This window comes from Saccopteryx bilineata, chromosome 4 (genome assembly GCF_036850765.1).
Source record: "Saccopteryx bilineata isolate mSacBil1 chromosome 4, mSacBil1_pri_phased_curated, whole genome shotgun sequence".
In the NCBI taxonomy this organism is placed as follows: domain Eukaryota; kingdom Metazoa; phylum Chordata; class Mammalia; order Chiroptera; family Emballonuridae; genus Saccopteryx; species Saccopteryx bilineata.
In genome coordinates, this window is record NC_089493.1 from 297,752,780 (window position 1) to 297,773,733 (window position 20,954).

Here is a 20,954-nt window from a genome sequence, read left to right on the forward strand (position 1 = left end):
ACTGGGATGCAGAGGACCCAGGTTCAAAACCCCGAGGTCGCCGGCTTGAGTGAGGGCTCATCTGGCTTGAGTGGGGACTCACCAGCTTGAGCGCGGGGTCACTGGCTCAAGCATGAGATCATAGACATGACCCCATGGTCGCTAGCTTGAGCCCAAGATCACTGGCTCTTGATGCCTGAGGTCACTGGCTTGAGCAAGGGGTCACTTGCTCCACTGTAGCCCCCCAGCCAAGGCACATATGAGAAAACAATCAATGAACAACTGAAGAGACAAAGGAGGCTGCAACAAAGAGTTGATGCTTCTGCTTCTCATCTCTCTCCCTTCTGGTCTGTCTGCCTCTATCTATCCCTCTCTCTGTCTCTGACACACACACTCACAAAAAGAAAGATGTTTCCAACAGAAATGCAATTTGCTAAAATGACCACTGGTTGGTTTGTTTTTTCTAGCAGAGGGGAGGAAGTATTGGGGGACTGAGGGATAAAGGTGATGAGATGGAGAAGGACAGACTGGTCGTTGCAAAACAGTGACAGGGATGCCAAGTGCAGCAGAAGGAATGTAGTTGACAGAACTGGGGCACCTGGGCGCGGTGCCAGGTGGACAGGGGAGTCGTTGGGGAGAAACTTGTAAAGTATCCGATCCGTGTAACCGTGTGCTGCCCACCGGAAACTCATACAAAGTGACATGGAATGTAAAGTGTAATTAGAAAACATTTTCATGTAAAAATAAAAATAAGCCTGACCTGTGGTGGCTCAGTGGCTAACGCATCGACCTGGAACGCCCAGGTCACCGGTTTGAAACCCTGGGCTTGCCCAGTCAAGGCACCTATGGGAGTTGAAGCTTCCATCCCCTTCCCTCTCTCTCTCTCCTCTCTAAAATGAGTAAATAAAGTCTTAAAAAATATTTTTTTAAACTAAAAATAAACAAAATAAAACGTAAGTCCTGGCCGGATAGCTCGGTTGGTTGGAGCGTCACCCGGAGCAGGGAGCTTGCCAGTTGCATTCCCCCCTCAGGGCGCAGAGAGGAGCAGCTCCCTGTTTCTGCCTCTCTCACATAAATAAATAAATATTAAAAATGAAATGAATCAATAAAAAACAAAAGAAGCAAGCTGGCATGGTGTAATGAGCAGAGCAGGGTCCTGCAACCGAGAGACTTTGTATTCAAATTCCGCGTCTGCCACCCGCGAGCCCGGGCAGGTGACAGACCCTCTCCTGATCTGCAGATTCTCGCCAGGAGACAGCGGTTCGTGACACCTGCACGGATGGAAGGAAATGAGTTGGGTTCGTCACTCGGTGCTTCGCACACGAGAGTGTAAATCGTAGTAACTAGCAGTTCCGGTCTCTTAGGTGATCCGAGGCACACACCTCTGTGCCCTCATCCAAAAGACACACGAACGACGGGTCCTACAAGTGGCTGTGGTTCCGCAGAGGCGGGTGGGACCCTGGGGGTCCCCCGGCACCCCCCTCGTGCCTTGTCGACGTCCGATTGTCCCGCGGTTCCGGGAGGCGTGCCACGATGAGCCTCTCCCGTGTCTCCTCTCAGATCTACGAGATGATGCTGGTGCGACACGGCTTCATGATCGTCGGAGACACCATGGGGGGCAAGACCTGTGCCTATAAAGTCCTGGCCGCCGCCCTGGGTGACCTACACGCAGGTACGCCTCGCGTCCGCAGCTTCCAGGGAGGTCGGGACACCTCGGTCATCTGGCTCGGTGGCGATAAAGCCAAGCTGGCTGTCTGTTTATTTGTTGTCTGTTTTGGCCGTCCCTGTATTGTGATGTCAGAGCCGGAGAGAGAATCTGGCTCGCAGGTGTCCTCTAGCAGAAAATAGAGGGGTGGGGAAACCTTCCAACAAGACTCTTTTTTTCTGAAGTTGGAAATGGGGAGGCAGTCAGACAGACTCCCGCATGCGCCCCACCGGGATCCACTCGGCATGCCCACCAGGGGGCGATGCTCTGCCCATCTGGGTCATTGCTCCATTACAACCAGAGCCATTCTAGCGCCTGGGGCAGAGGCCACAGAGCCATCCTCAGTGCCCAGGCCATCTTTGCTCCAATGGAGCCTCGGCTGCGGGAGGGGAAGAGAGAGACAGAGAGGAAGGAGAGGGGGAGGGGTGGAGAAGCAGATGGGCGCTTCTCCTGTGTGCCCTGGCCGGGAATCGAACCCGGGACTTCCGCACAGCAGGCCAAAGCTCTACCGCTGAGCCAACCAGCCAGGGCCTCAGTTGGTCTTTAAGGTCATATTATCTCTCGTCTAATGTTCGGGTGTCACCAGAGCCTGTGTAATTCGGGTCGGACCTTCTCTGCCCAGCCGACCAGATGGAGGAGTTTGCCGTGGATTACAAGATCATCAACCCCAAGGCCATCACCATGGGGCAGCTGTACGGGTGCTTCGACCCGGCCAGCCACGAGTGGACGGACGGCGTCCTCGCCAACTCCTTCCGGGAGCAGGCGTCCTCTACGTCCGACAGTCGCAAGTGGATTGTATTTGATGGGCCAGTGGATGCCGTTTGGATTGAAAACATGAACACCGTCCTGGACGACAATAAAAAGGTAGGTCTGGCGTCTGAGACCACGTCTGCGTGGGTTTTAGGATAGGGACTCTTTTTTATTGAAGTGAGGGATTGATGAAAGCCCTATAATAAAAAAAAAAAATGTATTAGATGAAGAATACATGCCCCACCAGGAAGTGACAGTGATCAATTCATGAATTAGGCTTCTGTTTGTATTTATAGCAGGTAAGCTTTGTGTGTTTAGAGACATCAATTGCAGTGAGTTGGCCCCAGGCGCTGAGGTTGGCTCCAGGGCCTCTGCCTCAGGTGCTAAAAATAGCTCAATTGCTGAGCAACGGAGCAACACCCCAGATGGGCAGAGCATCACTCCCTAGTGGGCTTGCTGGGTGGATCCCGGATGGATGAGGGAGTCTGTCTCTCTGCCTCCCCTTCTTTCCTTGAATTAAAAAAAATAATAGAGACAATGTTAAGTGGTTAAAAACCTCGGTGCTGGCATCAGATTGGGCCACTAACTTTACAACTAATTAAACTGTTCTTCTGTGGGCAAATGACATCACTTCTCTGAACCTCAGTTTCCTCAGGAGTTGAAACATTGTAATAGAATAGGAGTGTTGGTCATTCAATAAGGTAGCACACAGCACCTGCTCTACATATAGGATGTGTTTTGGTTATTTGTCGCTATACAACAAACTACCTTAATCCACAGTGACTTAACACAGTCATTTACTTTGCTGTTGATATTGAAGGGCTCACCTGGGCTCAGCTGATCCTCGTGAGATGAGCTGCCCAGCTGCTGGGAATGGCAGGTCCACATCTCAGGTGGCTTCTCCACTCCCTGTCTGGGGCTCATTCCTCCTTAACCTCCCTCTCCCTCTCCCTCCCTCTCTCTCTCTCTCTCTTTCTCTCTTTCCATCTTCCCTCCCTGCCTCCCTCCTTCTCCAATAGCAATTTGTCTTCCAGACCTCTCCACATGGGTCGGGCTTCTCACTGGGTGGTCTCAGGATTGTGGTGCTTCTCCCGTGGGAGCTGATTTGCAAGAGGCAGTAGGTGAACATTTCTGGGAAATTAGGAGCTATGCTTGGAATGGACATAGCTCTACTTTCTCTGAATCCTATTGGTCAAAGAAGTCACAAGTCCTGCCCAGATTCAAGAGAATGGAGAAATATAGACTCTTTTTTTTTTTTTTTTTTTTGATGGAGGTGGGCAAGGTCACACTGCAGAAGTGCAGGTGGGGAAGGAGGTACCATTGCAGCCGTCCTTGACGGTGCGTTCTGTCACACGGTGTGCAGTGCGGCTAAAGAGCTTGGACTCTAGAGCTAGACACCTGGGTTCAGATCCTGCCTGGCCACTCACCAGCAGACCAGCTCTTTTGTTTCTCTGTGCCTCAGTTTGATCACCTATAAAGTGGGGATAATGATGTCTACCTCACAGCGCTGTTAGGAAGACAAGATAAGTTAATATTTGCAAACGGTTTGTTAGTGCCTGGCATAGAACACATGCTGTGCAACTGTTACAATAAAATAAAATGGATCCCCCTTTCAAGGAAGATTTTTTTTTTAATACTAACTGTATCATTCTCACATCGATTTTCCTACTGTGTTTAGATTTCACAAGATGAAGAGTGTGTCATGCTCACAATGGAAGACCTCCTTATTGAAATTATACATACGCTAATTACAGCATGTGCATTATCTTGACTAAATAACAACTAAAAATAGAAACAATTTTTACTACCTGAGATGTACTCTGTTATTAGTTTATACAAATGTATCTGTTGGTCTTAAGATGGAAAGCATAAGAAGTCATCATCAATGATGTCCCTGATGGCTCTGCGTGGCTTTGGGTATAAGTGATACTGTCACAAGTATGGGTATATTTTATTGTTCTTGATATTCAAAGATGACACGGCTGGTGGTGTCATTCCCATACAGCTGGGACCTTCCTGGGGGACATGTAGTGACCTGTTTCTAAGAGTGTTTAATGCGGACCAGGTCATATGCAGGGACATTTTTTAGCCACAACTTAGTTATGAGTAGTAGCAAGGAACAATGGGGCTTCCCCTTTTTCCCTGAGAGCCAGGGTCACAGGCTGTCTATGGCTTCAGCACCCCCTGGAACAACCTGTGGGCACATCGGAAGTAGGGCCACTTAGTCTGTCGTTGGAGGGAGGCCGTCCTAGGCGTTTGCACAGCTTTCTACAGGGAGCTGGCCGCTCAACACAAGGACTTCCGACGGCCTTTCCTTCTGTTCTAAAAAAAGAGTTTTATGGAGATATTTTTATCATTCTAACCCTTGATCGGTCCACGGGGGAATTCCAAAGGAAGCCTTTTGTAAAAGCAAATAAAACAAGATGAAGGTGTGCTGTTACGTTCCAGGGTGAACACTGAGAAAGGAACCGTAGACCTTGGTGTGGTCCTTTAGCTTCTCGATCCTTTGTAAGGCTGCCGTTCAGAGACTCTCTACCTCTGTTTAAAATCACAGCTCTCCCGACCCTGGCTGAGCGTTCTGCAGCCTGCCCTTCCATGTTATTTTTCTCCAGAGCACTTTGGCTGTTTTATATACTATATAGATTTTGCTTATCTCCACTCTTCTCTCAGCAAAATGTAAACCCCTGGAGGACACGAACTTTTGACTGTTTTATTTATACACCTGACACATAGTATGAACTCAACACACATTTTGAAGAGATTTCTTCTTTTTCTCCTCCTCCTCCTCCTCCTCCTTCTTTTCCAAGTGAGAGCAGAGGAAACAGAGAGACAGACTGCTGCATGCACCCTGACCAGGATCCACCCAGCAGCCCCCAGATGGAACTGATGCTCTGCCCATCTGGGGCCATGCTTGCAACCGGGCTATTTTTAGCACCTGAGGTGGTGGCTCCGCAGAGCCATCCTCAGTACCCAGGGCCGATGTGCTCGAACCAACTGAGCCACGGCTGCGGGAGCGGAAGAAAGAGAGAAGAGAAAGGAGGAGGGGTGGAGAGGCAGATGGGCGCTTCTCCTGTGTGCCCTGGCTGGGATTCGAACCCGTGACTTCCACACGCCAGCTGATGCTCTACCACTGAGCCAACCAGCCAGGGCCTGTTGAAGGGATTCAGACCATCCGTGTGTCCACTGAGGCCTCCCGCTTGCAGACAGAGTCCCACCCCTCTGCTTTCTCCTCCAGCTGTGTCTGATGAGCGGGGAGATTATCCAGATGAGCTCCAAGATGAGCCTGATCTTCGAGCCCGCCGACCTGGAGCAAGCCTCTCCAGCCACTGTGAGCAGGTCAGTCCCCTCGCACGGGCACCCCGGGGGACAGTGTGGCCTGGCTGGCCCTCAGCAAGGGCACAGGCTCGAACAATCCGCGAGTGAAGCCTGGCTGCTCGCAGACAGTGACTGTATCGTCCCTTAGCTTCGTTGCCAACTCAGTCCTCAGTCCACATCGCCGCCGAGGGTCTCAAATCGGGCGAGCACTTTGGAGACGAGTTTGACTTCCTCTACCTCCTACGTTAGAAAGTTCACACGTCTCCTGACACAGCAAGTCTGCCCCTCAGTGTGTACCTCACATCTAGACACCCTGGCCCGCGTACAAGAATTTTTATAGGGGCACGGTTCCCAGGAGCAAGTACTTGGAGACCATCCAAATGCCCATTAACAGGAAGGAATCAATGTGTCATAAAGTCACAAATTGTAATATATATGTAGCACTCAAAAGAAATGTGTAATCCTAAGTTAAATAGATTAAGGAGACAATCTTAGTAATATGACATATAAAAGGAAACCCCCAATATTACACAGAGTACAGAGCTCCTTTTTAAAATGGTTAAAAACTAAAATAAATATATGTACATTTTGGGAACATATGGAGATGCTATAAATACCATATAAGAAGGAAGAAATCGGAGAATGGGGGGAATGCAGGATTTAATTCGCTATGTTACCTCAGGTGGGGAGAGCCAGGGGACGGGGTAGGGGTGACCACGTGGTTAGGAGGTTGTCGTCAAGACCCTAGCTACGGTCTGGGTGGTAGGTTCATGAGCACTTACTACATTATTGAAACAATGATCTAAGAAAGGCAATATAGGGCTAATAATGCATGTGCCAGGGGTGTTACATTAATCCAAGCCTGTGCACTTGGAGTCCATAGAGAATAGAATAGAATAGAATCCAATAGGATAGAATAGAATAGAATAGAATAGAATCCAATAGAATAGAATCCAATAGAATAGAATCCAATAGAATAGAATCCAATAGAATAGAATAGAATAGAATAGAATAGAATAGAATAGAATCCAATAGAATAGAATAGAATAGAATCCAATAGAATAGAATAGAATAGAATAGAATAGAATAGAATAGAATAGAATAGAATCCAATAGAATAGAATAGAATAGAATAGAATAGAATAGAATAGAATAGAATAGAATAGAATAGAATAGAACAGAATCAGCCCACATCCCCAAAGACAGTGTGAGGTCAGAGAAGAACACATTAGACCACGTCAGACCATCTTAGGCTCCCAACTTAGTGCGCTAGGTGCTGGCTGTGTGACCACTTCCAAGTCACCTTAGCCTCTCTGAGCCATGGTCCCGCATGACTAAAACATAGACCGTAAGGAAAAAGCATTTAGAGACGAAGGTTATTAGGACCTAGCAGAGTCCTGGCATGCAGGAGATCAATACCTGATAGCTGGCGTTAGTGACAAACGAGGGAGCACCTGTGTGTGACAGAAGGGGGACATGTGCTGTGTGAAATGTTGCACGTCTTGCATGGTGACACGGCAACTATGATGATGACAACAGTTTCCATTGACTAGAGTTCTCTACGTGCTGGGCATGGCACTAAACTCTTCATTGGCATTTTATTCAACCATTTTGTGTGTGTGTGTGTGTGTGTGTGTGTGTGTGTGTGTGTGTGTGACAGAGACAGAGAGAGGGATAGATAGGGACAGACAGACAGGAAGGGAGAGAGATGAGAAGTATCACTTCTTTGTTGTAGCTCCTTAGTTGTTCATTGATTGCTTTCTCATACATGCCTTGACTGGGGAGCTACAGCAGACCGAGTGACCCCTTGCTCGAGCCAGTGACCCTGTGCTCAAGCTGGTGAGCTTTGTTCAAACCAAATGAGCCCGCGCTCAAGCTGGCGAATTCAGGTCTCGAACCTGGGTCCTCCGCGTCCCAGTCTGATGCTCTATCCACTGCGCCATCGCCTGGTCAGGCTTATTTCAACCATTACAACAGCCTTATGAATGACATATTTTTTGTGTTCCTCAGTATGTAGACAAGGACATAGAGGAATTTCAGAGACAGTAGAGAAACCTTGACCAAGGTCACTAAATTAGTAGGATCTGGGGCTGGGGTTCAAACCCAGGTCTCTCTGGCTCCCCAAACACATGCTTATTATCGTTGGTCTCCACCGAATCCTGAGAAAAAGAACCCTGTGCCCCGTCCCTGTGTCCCGGAGCCAGTGAGGATCGGTGACCTGACTCGGCTCAGCCCCTCCTCAGCTGACCGTGCGGGTGGCATGTGCCTCACCCCCGTGCGCCCCGGAGACCCAGCGGGACTCTGTGCCCGTCAGGTGCGGGATGATCTACATGGAGCCCCATCAGCTGGGCTGGAAGCCCCTGAAGGATTCCTACATGAACACCCTGCCCTCCAGCCTCAGCGAAGAGCACAAGGAACTGGTGAGCCCCCGGGGTCCCTCCCCCCGCCCCTGCTCCCTACATGTCACCTCCAAGTCCTTCGAGGAGAACCCGCCCCTTCATCGTTATGGAGACACAAGGGGCGGGGATTCCCCACCTGCCTCCGGTTACCTCGATTCTCCCACTTTCTTCTGCCCGAGGTGGGGGGGACGGTGTGGCAAGGTCCAGTTTTCCTTCCTTCTACCCTATCCATCACTCCTCACCCCCCATCCCCGTGGAGAGTTCTGGTGCTTGTTCTGTGTGATGGCGGGAGTGCCAGCCCTTCCTCCTTGCACCACTAACGGAAGTGGCCCTAGAAGTTGCTCTGGAGCTGGATTGAGTCAGGAAGAGCTGTGTTCCTCTCCGCACTGCCGAGCCAGCCACCCCTTGCTCAAGCCAGCAACCTGGGGCTCAAGCCAGTGATCTTGGGCTTCAAGCCAGTGACCTCTGGACTCAAGCCAGTGACCATGGGGTCACATCTATGATCCCACGCTCAAGCTGGTGACCCACGCTCAAGTCCAATGAGCTCATGCTCAAGCTGGCAACCTCAGGGTTTCAAACCTGCGTCCTCAGAGACCCAAGTTGGCTCTCTGTCCACTGTGCCACCACCTGGTCATGCTTAACCTCATTTTCCAATAATATCTTTAAATTTCACTTTCTACTTTTCAGGTCAATGACATGTTCATGTGGCTTGTCCCGCCCTGCCTGGAGTTTATTCGCTCTCAGTGTAAGCCTGTGGTCCAAACGTCTCCCACCCACCTTGCCTTCTCCATGATGAGACTGTACTCCTCTCTGCTTGGTAAGTGCTACCTAGGATGTATTTTTTAATTAAGTGAGAGGCGAGGAGGCAGAGAGTCAGACTCCCACGTGCGCCGGGACTGGGATCCACCTGGCAAACCCCATACAAGGCGATGCTCTGCCCTTCTGGGGTTGGCTGCTCCATTGCTCGGCATCTGAGTTATTTCAGCACCTGAGGCGAGGCCATGGGGCCGTCCTCAGCACTGGGGCCAACTTGCTCAAAGCATTTGAGGGGAAGAGAGAGAGGAGGAGAGAAGGGGAGGGGTAGAGAACCAGATGGTCACTTCTCTTATGTGCCCTGACCGGGAAATGAACCCAGGACTTCCACGTGCCAGGCTAACGCTCTACCACTGAGCCAACCAGCCAGGGCGCTGCCTCTATGATTCTTAAGCCGGATGGGGGTGGGTTGTGCCTTGGCTATTTCTTTTGTTCAGACCCAGTTATTCCCCTCCGTGACTTAAAATGAGGTCAACACTTTGACCTAGCACAAGCAAGCCTTTGAAGTGTAGATCGTTGAGCCTGGTGGACAGAGTCCATGATTTTGGCTTTAGCCTTGATGTTGGAGTGATTGCCTGGCTGTTCTTGTGCAAATTATTCTATCCTTTCTCAAACTCATATCCGGCATCTGCACGACGGGAGTTTTAATTTCTTCCCCTCTTTGCATAACAAGGATTTCCTGGAGGAAAATGAATTTAGATGATTTAGTGTGAATGTACATGAGAAAAAAACGTTCTGAAAAAATAAGATAGGTGGCCCTGGCCGGTTGGCTCAGCGGTAGAGCATCGGCCTGGCGTGCGGGGGACCCAGGTTCGATTCCCGGCCAGGGCACATAGGAGAAGCGCCCATTTACTTCTCCACCCCCACCCCCCTTCCTCTCTGTTTCTCTCTTCCCCTCCCGCAGCCAAGGCTCCATTGGAGCAAAGATGGCCCGGGCGCTGGGGATGGCTCCTTGGCCTCTGCCCCAGGCGCTAGAGTGGCTCTGGTCACGGCAGAGCGACGCCCCGGAAGGGCAGAGCATCGCCCCCTGGTGGGCAGAGTGTCGCCCCCTGGTGGGCAGAGTGTCACCCCCTGGTGGGCGTGCCGGGTGAATCCCGGTCGGGCACATGCGGGAGTCTGTCTGACTGTCTCTCCCCATTTCCAGCTTCAAGAAAGATAAAAAAAAAAAAAGATAGGAGGTTAAGACGACATATAATTACAAAAATCTGAATTCGCAAAACACACAGATAGACTCTAAGAGAACTAAGGGCTCACTGGTCGACATAACTAGGGGGCTTTCCCAGGATGCAGGAAGTACACAAATTATAGAACCACTGGATTAGACGTCCTGGAGAGGTTTCCCCTGTAACTTCACATGAGTCCAATTTCATTCCATTCTACTGGAAATGGCAACAGATTGTGTCCCTTTGGAAAACCTTCATTGGGTGCCCTTTCTTTCTCACGAAAGAAATTCATGTAACTCAGATTCGAGATGGACGGATCTCCGTACAACTTCTGCTACAACATGATTTCTAAGCCCGTTTCCTCCAATAGGTGTACAACAAAAACGTCACATGGTGAGCAGCGGAGTGGAGACTTTCTTTAGCAATGAGTTCTAAAATTAAATTACAATGTTACAAAAGCACACAGATTGCCTACAGTGTCACATATGCATTATTATTATTTGTAAATGTTGCATATTTTCCCAGGCTCCATTTTTTTTTAGTGTATTTTTTAGTGTAGTCTCTTCCCCCAGGAAAGAAGACACCAGCGTGAGAAATGGACTCGTTGTCCCCGGCTCGGAGTGCTCTAATCTCCTGCCTTCCCAAATCTATAGCTATAAATACTCTCAGAAGTGTGCAAACACACACAGCTACTAAAAATTGGGGGGGGGGGGGCTGGGTTTGAACACACTCAAATCTGATTTCAGAACTCAACTTTTTACTCTGTCAGCCTGAAAATGCAAGATTATGATAGCTGTGATTAACAAGACCTTGAAATTAAAAAAAATAAATACATATTTTTTAGCCTTTTATTTTGAAATAATTTTACACTTAGAGAAAATGCTGGAAGAGAGTCACAATATGCCTTCACCTGGCTTTTTAAATGCTGACACCTTACAGAACCCAGGAGCCGCAATCAAGGAAATGAACCTTGATGCCTACACTGCCTGATAGGCTTTCTTTGAATTTTAGCAGTTTTCCACAAATCTCCTTTTCCCTTTCCAGAATCCCATTCAAGATGCCATATTATCTTTAATCAGTGTATCTCTTTGCTCTCCTCCCGTCTCTAACAATCCCTGTGTCCTTCCTCCTCGTTTATTGCCTTGTCACGTGATAAATGCCGTCCAGGTATTTTGTAGAACGCGTCTCAACTCGTTGGCCTGGTGTTTCCTCGTGAGTTTGTGTGTGTGTTGAGTACAGACACCCCAGAAGGGACGAGATCACCAGGGGCACATGATGTTGGTGGATCTCATTGCTGGTGTAGGTTCTGGTCCAAGTCAACTTGGGTCAGAGCCACTTTTCCCCATTGTAAAGTTGCTATTTGTTTTTTTTTTCTTCGTATTTAATAAGTATCTTTTGAAACTGTGAGAATATCCTAATTTTCCTCAAACTTGTACCCATTCATTTTAACGTCATGGGTGGATCTTGCCTACATCTCTAGAGTTGTCAGGTTTGTAGAGACAGAAAGGTGAATGGTGGTTCCCAGACAGTGGGGGAAGTGGTAATGGAGTTGCTCTTTACGGGGGGAATAGTTCCAGTTCTGCAAGATGAAAGAGTTCTGGAAATGGATAGCGGTGATGGTTGCACAACAGTGTAAATGTTCTTTTCTTTTTCTGTTTTTCCTGTGAGAGAGACAGAGTCAGAGAGACAGACAGGAGGGAGAGAAAGAGATGAGAAGCATCAATTCTTCTTTGTGGCTCCTTAGTTGTTCATTGATTGCTTTCTCATATGGACCTTGACCGGGGGGGGGGGGCTATAGCAGAGCGAGTGACCCCTTGCTCAAGCCAGTGACCTTTGGGCTCAAGCCCAGTGACCATGTGGTCATGTCTATGATCCCACGCTCAAGCCAGCGACCCCGCACTCAAGCAGGATGAGCCTGCACTCGACCCAGCGGCCTCAAGGTTTTGAACCTGGGTCCTCTGCATCCCAGGGCGATGCTCTATCCACTGCGCCACCGCCTGGTCAGGCAATATAAATGTTTTTAATGCCACTGAACTGTACACTTAAAAATGGTTAATGGTCAATTTTATGTAATGAATATCTTACCACGATAAAAAAGAATGGAAAAAACGTAGGTGGGTAAAGAATCTGGCAGGTGATCACCACTCAGCCAACATCCATCCTCTCCCAGACAGAACCACCATTCACCTTGTTTGCGTCTGCTATCTTCCACAGCTTTTCCTCAGATTTCATTTTCTTGCTTTTATTATTTTTTTAATTTATTGATTGATTTTTAGAGAGAGAAGAAGGGAGAGAAAGACAGAGAGAAAGACAGAAGCACTGATCTGTTCTTGTATGTGCCCTGACCAGGGGCCGCACTGGCAACCCTCCCTTTTCTCGCTTTTAGACGAAATCAAGGAAATAAAAGAAGAGGAAAGTGAATTATCTGAGGGTCTGACGAGCCAGCAGACCTTCCTCTGGCTGCAAGGACTGCTCCTCTTTGCTTTGGTGTGGACTGTGGCCGGCACCATCAACGCAGACAGCAGGAAGAAATTTGATCTGTTTTTCCGCAACCTGATCATGGGCATGGATGATAATCACCCAAGACCCAAAAGCGTGAAACTCACCAAAAACAACACCTTTCCAGAAAGAGGTAATTTAGTACTTGTTTGTTTGTTTGTTTGTTTGGTTTTGTCTAGATAAAATTGTATGGATCCTATGTTCCAAAGCCAAGCAAAATGTTTATTTTGTTCCTTAGATTCTACACAGAGGTGACATCACATGGTACTTGTTTTTCTCTGACTGGCTATAAATGGTATTGCGTTTTCAATTTCAAATTCCAATGAGTCATTTCTGGTAGATAGGAAAGCAATTTACTTTTACATATTAACTTTGTATCCTCCCACCTTGCTAGAATCACTATAAGGTCTGGGAGTTTTTGTTTTCTGGATTTCTTCAATAGATCATCGTGTCATAGTTTCATTTCTTTCTTCCCGATCTTTTATTTCATTTTCTTGTCTTATTGCTTTAGCTAGTACTTCCTATAGGATGTTGAATAGAAGTGGAAAGAGGGAGCATTCTTATCTTGCTCCCAGTCTTAGGGGGAAAGCATCTAATTCCTGACTTCAAGTGTGATGTTAGCTGTAGGTGTTTGGTTGATGTTCTTTATTTTAAGTCAAGAAAGTTCCCCCTCTATTTCTTGTTTGCTGTGAGTTTTTATCATGAACAGGTGATGGATTTTGTCAAATGCTTTTTCTGAGTCTATTGATATGATCATGTGATTTTTCTTCTTTAGCCTATTGATGTAAGGGATGTCATTGATTAATTTTCTTTGTTTCATTTTTTATTTTTACTTAGTGAGAGAGAAAGAGAGAGAAAGAGAGGGACAAACAGGGATAGACATACAGGAATGGAGAGAGATGAGAAGAATCAATTTACAGTTGGGGCACCTTAGTTGTTCATTGATTGCTTTCTCATATGTGCCTTGATGAGGCAGGTGGGGGGGTGGCTACAGCAGAGCGAGTGACCCCTTGCTCAAGCCAGCAACCTTGAACTCAAGCCAATGACCTTGAACTCAAGCCAACGATCTTGGTCTCCACGCCAGCAACCTTTGTGCTCAGGCCAGCACCCATGCGGGTCATGTCTACGATCCCATGCTCAAGCTGGTGACCCTGAGCTCAAGCTGAATGAGCCCACATTCAAGCTGGCAACCTCCAGGTTTCAAACCTAGGTCCTCAGTGTCCCAAGGCCAATGCTCTGCCCACTGCACCACCACCTGGTCAGGCCAGTAATTAATTTTCAAATGTTGGACCAGCCTCCCATACTTGGAATAAACCTAAAGTATTATATAGACCACTCGGTTGTAGTGTATAATTCTTTTTCCAGATGTTGTTGAATTTGATTTGCTAATATTTTGTCGAGGACTTTCGCATCTATGTTGACGAGAGATCATTGGTCTTTAGTTTTTCTTACTTCTAATGGTCTGTTTTGGTTATTAGGGTTATGCTGACTTCATAGAAAAGTTAGGAAGTATTCCCTAGAAATAGAAGTTTTCTAGAAGAGATGATAGAGAAGTGGTATCCTTACTTCCTTAAGTGTTTGGTAGAATTCACCGATGAACTCATCGGAGCCTGGTGCTTTTCCCTTTGATCTGTTCTATTTCTCCTTACGTGAATTTTGATAAGTCATTTCTTTCAAGGAATTGGTCTGTTTCATCTAGGTTATCAACTTTGTGGTCATGGATTTGTTCATGATCTTCCCTTATTATCCTTTTAATGTCCCTAGAATCAGTAGTGACAGCCCCTCTTTCATTTTTGATATTGGTGATTTGTGTCTTCTTCTTTTTTTTTTTTTTTTTTGCTTGATTAGCCTGGCTAGAAGTTTGTCAATTTTATTAATATCTTCAAAGAAATAGCTTTTAGTTTTTTTAATTTTTTCATTATTCTTTGTTTTTTAATTTCATTCATTTCTGCTCTAATTTTTATTATTCTTTTTCTGCTTACTTTGGATTTAATTTGCTCTTTTTTTTTCTTTTTTAGTTTAATTGCATTGTAGTCTAATACCCATTATATGATTTCTCGTCGACTCTTTTAAGTTTTTTCAGATGTATTTTATGGCCCAGAAAATGGTCTCACTTAGTGAATGTTCCATGTAAGCTTAAGAAGAATGTATTCTGCCATTGTTGGATGAAGGAATTTAAAATGGCGGTTAGATCCAGGTGAATGATGGTGCTGCTCAGTTTAACCACATCCTTACACATTTTCTGCCTGCTCTTCCATCCATTACTGACGGAAGGGCCTCAGAGTCCACAACCATCATATTGCTTTTCCTATTTCGCTGTGCAATTCCACCAGTTAGCCTCACGTATTTTGGTGCCTGTTCACCATTTGAAGTGAGAAAATAGCATCTAATTTAAATGTATTCACTTTTCAATTAGAGGGAAGGTGAATTTTACATATATACAATTATATTAAGGTGACCAATTTTTTTACAATGAAAAGGAGGACAAAAATAAATGAAAGAAAACAATATTGTAAAGAAAAGAAACATTTGCCTGACCAGGTGGTGGCGCAGTGGATAGAGCGTCGGACTGGGATGCAGAGGACCCAGGTTTGAGACCCTGGGGTCGTCAGCTTGTGCACGGGCTCATCTGGTTTGAGTAAAGTTCACCAGCTTGGACCCAAGGTCACTGGCTCGAGCAAGGGGTCACTCGGTCTGCTGCAGCCCCACGGTCAAGGCACTTATGAGAAAGCAATCAATGAACAACTAAGATGTCACAACGAAAAACTGATGAGTGATGCTTCTCACCTCTCTCTTCATTCCTGTCTGTCTGTCCCTATCGGTCCCTCTCTCTGACTCTCTCTCTCTCTGTCCCTGTAAAAAAACAAACAAAGAAAACCATTTTATTCATTGCAACAATAATACACTATAATATGATAAATGCATAATGAAGACATTTGTAGTATTTTCCATTATAATTATGCTTACATGCCTATTAATTTTTAATAGTAACTGTAAGAAAAAAGGACGTACTCCTTTAGATACAAAGACATCACATCACACGTAAAGAATCGACTCTGCATCGATCACATACGGACATTGACAGACGAGTCTTCCAATATCAAAAAGGAGGACGTGTAGGAGGACACTTTTCGAGGGAGGACGGAACTTAGGAAAGAAGGGCTGTCCTCCCTGAAGGAGGATGGCCAGTCCCCTTAGTTACAGAGCCGTGGTTTGTTTCTCTTCAGCCACGGCTCACCCTCTGGACGCAGGCAGCCCCTGTCCCGTGTCTTCCCTTCCTTCCATGTGGCGTCTCTGTGACTCCTTGGTTCTAGACTCCTCTTCCTCTAGTTCTCAGCTGGTTTTTCAGGATGGCTGCTCTTAAATCTAGTCATCACTCCCGTCTGGTCCAGGGAGGCGGCAAATGGGACGACTGCCCACTCTGCCGCCATCTTGGAATCTCTCCCTGGGTGGCGGTGTTTTCTTATCCACTCAGCTCCCCTGTTCTTTGACTGAAGCACGTAAGTCATTTACATTTCAAGTGATTGTTGATAGGTACATATTTCTTGTCATTTTGTTCTTTCTATCTCTTTTTCTTTTTTCTTTTTCTTAAAGAAGTCCTTGTAACATTTCTTATAATACTGCTTTGGTGGTCATGAACTCCCTTAGAAAAAAAAAAAGCAGTCGATTATAGGTTTATAGATGAGGTAATAAAACCATCAAATTAGAGGAAAAGAAGGATTTGAAAACGAAAGAAACAAATTAAGGACCAAGCGATACCAAGAAATGATCTAATAAATACATTAGAACCAAGGAGTAAAGCACACAAGTCTAGACATCTAAGAAATGACTTAGAGGAAAAGTTTGAGGTAATTACTATTACTAGAGAAGAAAGAGACGGATACATTAAAGCAATTATAAAGAGTTGGATATGGAGGTCAAACAATGCTAACTTTTTAAGTTGGTAACCCAATCAATAGTATTGACAAGATATACAAAGATGTCAATGCAGAAACTTCTCCTGAAATGGAGAACTGTTGCTACAAACTGTAAGAGTATGCTCTGTTGATACCAAATAATTGACCAAATGAATCAACCTCATTGAAGTATTGGGCACCTGTGGTGGCAGAACAAAAACGTGAGAGTTGCAAACCACAAGAGAGTAAGAGTGTATCATTAACAACAAAAGGAACCAGAGAAAGAGGAGCTGGGGGTGGGGGTGTGAGTGTCAATCACCACACTGTTCACAGGGGAATCAGTGAAACTGGACTAACATCGAGTTATGTGTGTTTACTAATGAAATACAACGCCAGGATCTGCTTTAAAATACTCCAGACAAAGAAAGAAGAAAGGAGACGGAAGGGGGGAGGATAGGAGGAGAGAAGGAAAGAATGTGAATATGTGATGGGAAAATGAATGTAACAAGAATACGATACACAGGCCCTGGCTGGTTGGCTCAGTGGTTGAGCGTCAGCCTGGCGTGCAGGAGTCCCGGGTTCGATTCCCGGCCAGGGCACACAGGAGAAGCTCCCATCTCTTCTCCACCCCTGCCCCTCCTTCCTCTCTGTCTCTCTCTTCCCCTCCCGCAGCCAAGGCTCCATTGGAGCAAAGATGGCCCGGGCGCTGGGGATGGCTCTGTGGCCTCTGCCTCAGGCACTAGAATGGCTCTGGATGCAACAGAGCGACGCCCCCTGGTGGGCATGCTGGGTGGATCCCAGTCAGGTGCATGCGGGAGTCTATCTGACTGTCTCCCTGTTTCCAACTTCAGAAAAATACAAAATAATAATAATAATAAATGAATGTGTGAAAAAAAAGAATAAGATATTGATAATTATTGAAGCTGGAGAATGGGTACCCAACTGTTTATTATACTAGACTCCTTACTCATTTATTTTTTTCTAACTTGTTGTCAATGAAAAATTAAAACAATAGCAATATCAGATTAAGTGATTTTTTAAAAAAGCATCATGAGTTCTTTCATGTTAACTCCTTTTCTTCTGCTAAATTTAAGTAAAATTAAACATAAACTTTTTATTTTAAAATAGTATTTATCAAGGAACTTTGTTCTTGTAAAATCCTTTCTTCCACCAATCTGTCTCCCATAAAGAAGGCTAGAAGAACTGCCATCCAAAGCTATTTCTGAATGTAAGGTCTAGAGCAGGGGTCCCCAAACTTTTTACACAGGGGGCCAGTTCACTGTCCCTCAGACCGTTGGAGGGCTGGACTATAAAAAAAACTATGAACAAATCCCTATGCACACCGCACATATCTTATTTTAAAGTAAAAAAAAAAAACGGGAACAAATACAATATTTAAAATGAAGAACAAGTAAATTTAAATCAACAAACTGACCAATATTTCAATGGGAACTATGCTCCTCTCACTGACCACCAATGAAAGAGGTGCCCCTTCCGGAAGTGCAGCGGGGGCCGGATAAATGGCCTCAGGGGGCCGCATGCGGCCCGCGAGCCATAGTTTGGGGACCCCTGGTCTAGAGTGACGGATTGCTTTCTTTCTTTCTTTTTATTTTTTTCTTCACAGTACTTCCTGCTCACGATTAAAAATAATTTAATTACTTGTATACATATCACCTGTCATTTTTATCCAAATAATAAAGTCATGAAGCTGTTGTTCCACTTTGTACGGTTACCCACAGGGTGTAAGTTTCGCCACCGCTCTGCCGGTTACCGTAAGGTACACAGTGTCGGATGCCGCCAGCTGACGTCGTTACGTACCTCCTGTATGAAATGTAAACCCTGGTCTGCTGCTAACGGCCTGTTCTGTTTCCCTGGCCCAGGAAGCATCTATGACTTTTACTTCCTCAAGCAAGGCAGTGGACATTGGAGCCCGTGGACAGATTATATCACCAAAGAAGAGGAAACCATCCCAGCGAATGCAAAGGTAAAGGAACTCGAATTCCCCAAAACGACCCAAACTCTCCAGGGTCAAAGAATCAACACCAGTTCCGTATTAGTGGGGTTTTTTTTATATCTTATTTTTATTAATTTTAATGCAGTGACATTGATAAATCAGGGTACATATATTCTGAGAAAACATCTCCAGATTATTTTGACATTTGATTATGTTGCATTCCCCTCAGCCAGAGTCAAATTGTCTTCCATCACCTTCTATCTGGTTTTCTTTATGCCCCTCCCCTCCCCCACCCCCTCTCTCTCCTTCCTCGCCCCCTCCCCACCCCTCCACCTCACCCCCACCCCCGTTACCATCACATTCTTGTCCATGTCTCTGAGTCTCAATTTTATGTCCCATCTATCAGAGGACGAGTGGATTAAAAAGCTTTGGTACATATATACTATGGAATACTACTCAGCTATAAGAAATGATGACATTGGATCATTTACAATAACATGGCTGGACCTTGATAACATTATACAGAGCGAAATAAGTAAATCAGAAAAAACTAAGAACTCTATGAATCCATACGTGTTAGTGTTTTAAAGAATTTTATTTATCAAGTTTACAGAGAGAGGAGGCTGAGGAGGAACAAGACGTCCCAACTCCTAGTTGCTTCACTTTAGTTGTTTGTTGGTTGCTTGTTGGGTTATGCGCCTTGACCGGGCAAGCCCAGGGTTCTGAACCGGCGACCTCAGCGTTCCAGGTCGACGCTTTATCCACTGCGCCACCCCAGGCCAGGCTAGAAAAAACTTCCTTTAAAAAAAAAGGTTCAAACGTGAGCCGGGTTGAACCTTTAAACGCATGGGCTTTAGAGTCAGAGAGACCCAAATGTTTTGCTCAGCCTGTACCCTCTGCCTGTTTATTCAACCACAAAGGAACAGAGGAAAAGACTCCAACGGTGGTGGCGAGGATTGGAGACAACACGCGTGAACACGTGGTGTGCACACTGCATGCTAGCGCGTGAACACGTGGTGTGCACACTGCATGCTAGCGCGTGAACACGTGGCGTACACACTGCATGCTAGAGCGTGAACACGTGGCGTACACACTGCATGCTAGAGCGTGAACACGTGGCGTGCACACTGCATGCTAGCGCGTGAACACGTGGCGTGCACACTGCATGCTAGCGCGTGAACACGTGGCGTGCACACTGCATGCTAGAGCGTGAACACGTGGCGTGCACACTGCATGCTAGCGCGTGAACACGTGGCGTGCACACTGCATGCTAGCGCGTGAACACGTGGCGTGCGCACTGCATGCTAGCGCGTGAACACGTGGCGTGCGCACTGCATGCTAGCGCGTGAACACGTGGCGTGCGCACTGCATGCTAGCGCGTGAACACGTGGCGTGCACACTGCATGCTAGCGCGTGAACACGTGGCGTGCACACTGCATGCTAGCGCGTGAACACGTGGCGTGCACACTGCATGCTAGCGCATGAACACGTGGCGTACACACTACATGCTAGATCCAGAGTGGCCGCTGTCCCAGTTATTATCACTGATCATGTCAAGCGGTTATCACTCTGCGACTCAGATATCTCAGTCAGAAAGGGGGATCCTTGACCTTATTAAAACAAAAAAAATTAAAAAACCCAGAAAAAGATTTGCTTGATTAGAATTCTCAGCAAAATGGGTTCTCATGAACAGGTTTTGCAGTTGGCAGACGACTCCCCGACAATCCCTCCTCATCTTCTTGTGGGACACGTTTCTGACGGTGCACGGGGCTGGCTCCATGTCGTAGACCAGTGGTGGTCAGCCTGGTCCCTACCGCCCCCTAGTGCTGGTCAGCCTGGTCCCTACCGCCCCCTAGTGCTGGTCAGCCTGGTCCCTACCGCCCCCTAGTGCTGGTCAGCCTGGTCCCTACCGCCCACTAGTGCTGGTCAGCCTGGTCCCTACCGCCCCCTAGTGCTGGTCAACCTGGTCCCTATCGCCCACTAGTGGTGGTCAACCTGGTCCCTACCGCCCCCTAGTGGTGGTCAGCCTGGTCCCTACCGCCCACTAGTGCTGGTCAACCTGGTCCCTACCGCCCACTAGTGCTGGTCAGCCTGGTCCCTGCCGCCCCCTAGTGCTGGTCAGCCTGGTCCTACCGCCCACTAGTGCTGGTCAGCCTGGTCCCTACCGCCCCCTAGTGCTGGTCAGCCTGGTCCCTACCGCCCCCTAGTGCTGGTCAGCCTGGTCCCTACCGCCCCCTAGTGCTGGTCAGCCTGGTCCCTACCGCCCCCTAGTGCTGGTCAACCTGGTCCTACCGCCCCCTAGTGGTGGTCAGCCTGGTCCCTGCCGCCCCCTAGTGCTGGTCAGCCTGGTCCCTACCGCCCACTAGTGCTGGTCAGCCTGGTCCCTACCGCCCCCTAGTGCTGGTCAACCTGGTCCTACCGCCCCCTAGTGGTGGTCAACCTGGTCCCTACCGCCCCCTAGTGCTGGTCAGCCTGGTCCCTA

General features: G+C 47.1%; 1 protein-coding gene and 1 non-coding gene across 4 annotated transcripts in view; one reads left to right on the top strand and one right to left on the bottom strand.

Annotated features, from left to right (window-relative positions):
* DNAH3 (dynein axonemal heavy chain 3) overlaps nucleotides 1-20,954 on the top strand; it is a 199,423-nt gene that overhangs the window by 126,109 nt on the left and 52,360 nt on the right. For all 3 annotated transcript variants that reach the window (XM_066275915.1, XM_066275914.1, XM_066275913.1), the window contains 7 exons: nucleotides 1,540-1,651; nucleotides 2,307-2,548; nucleotides 5,670-5,770; nucleotides 8,063-8,168; nucleotides 8,835-8,964; nucleotides 12,510-12,755; nucleotides 18,399-18,502. In XM_066275915.1, coding sequence (XP_066132012.1) covers nucleotides 1,540-1,651; nucleotides 2,307-2,548; nucleotides 5,670-5,770; nucleotides 8,063-8,168; nucleotides 8,835-8,964; nucleotides 12,510-12,755; nucleotides 18,399-18,502 — 1,041 coding nt within the window. The remainder of the gene's footprint in view (nucleotides 1-1,539; nucleotides 1,652-2,306; nucleotides 2,549-5,669; nucleotides 5,771-8,062; nucleotides 8,169-8,834; nucleotides 8,965-12,509; nucleotides 12,756-18,398; nucleotides 18,503-20,954) is intronic.
* TRNAS-GCU (transfer RNA serine (anticodon GCU)) lies at nucleotides 2,140-2,215 on the bottom strand. The gene has a single exon. It is a non-coding gene; the product is annotated as a tRNA-Ser (tRNA).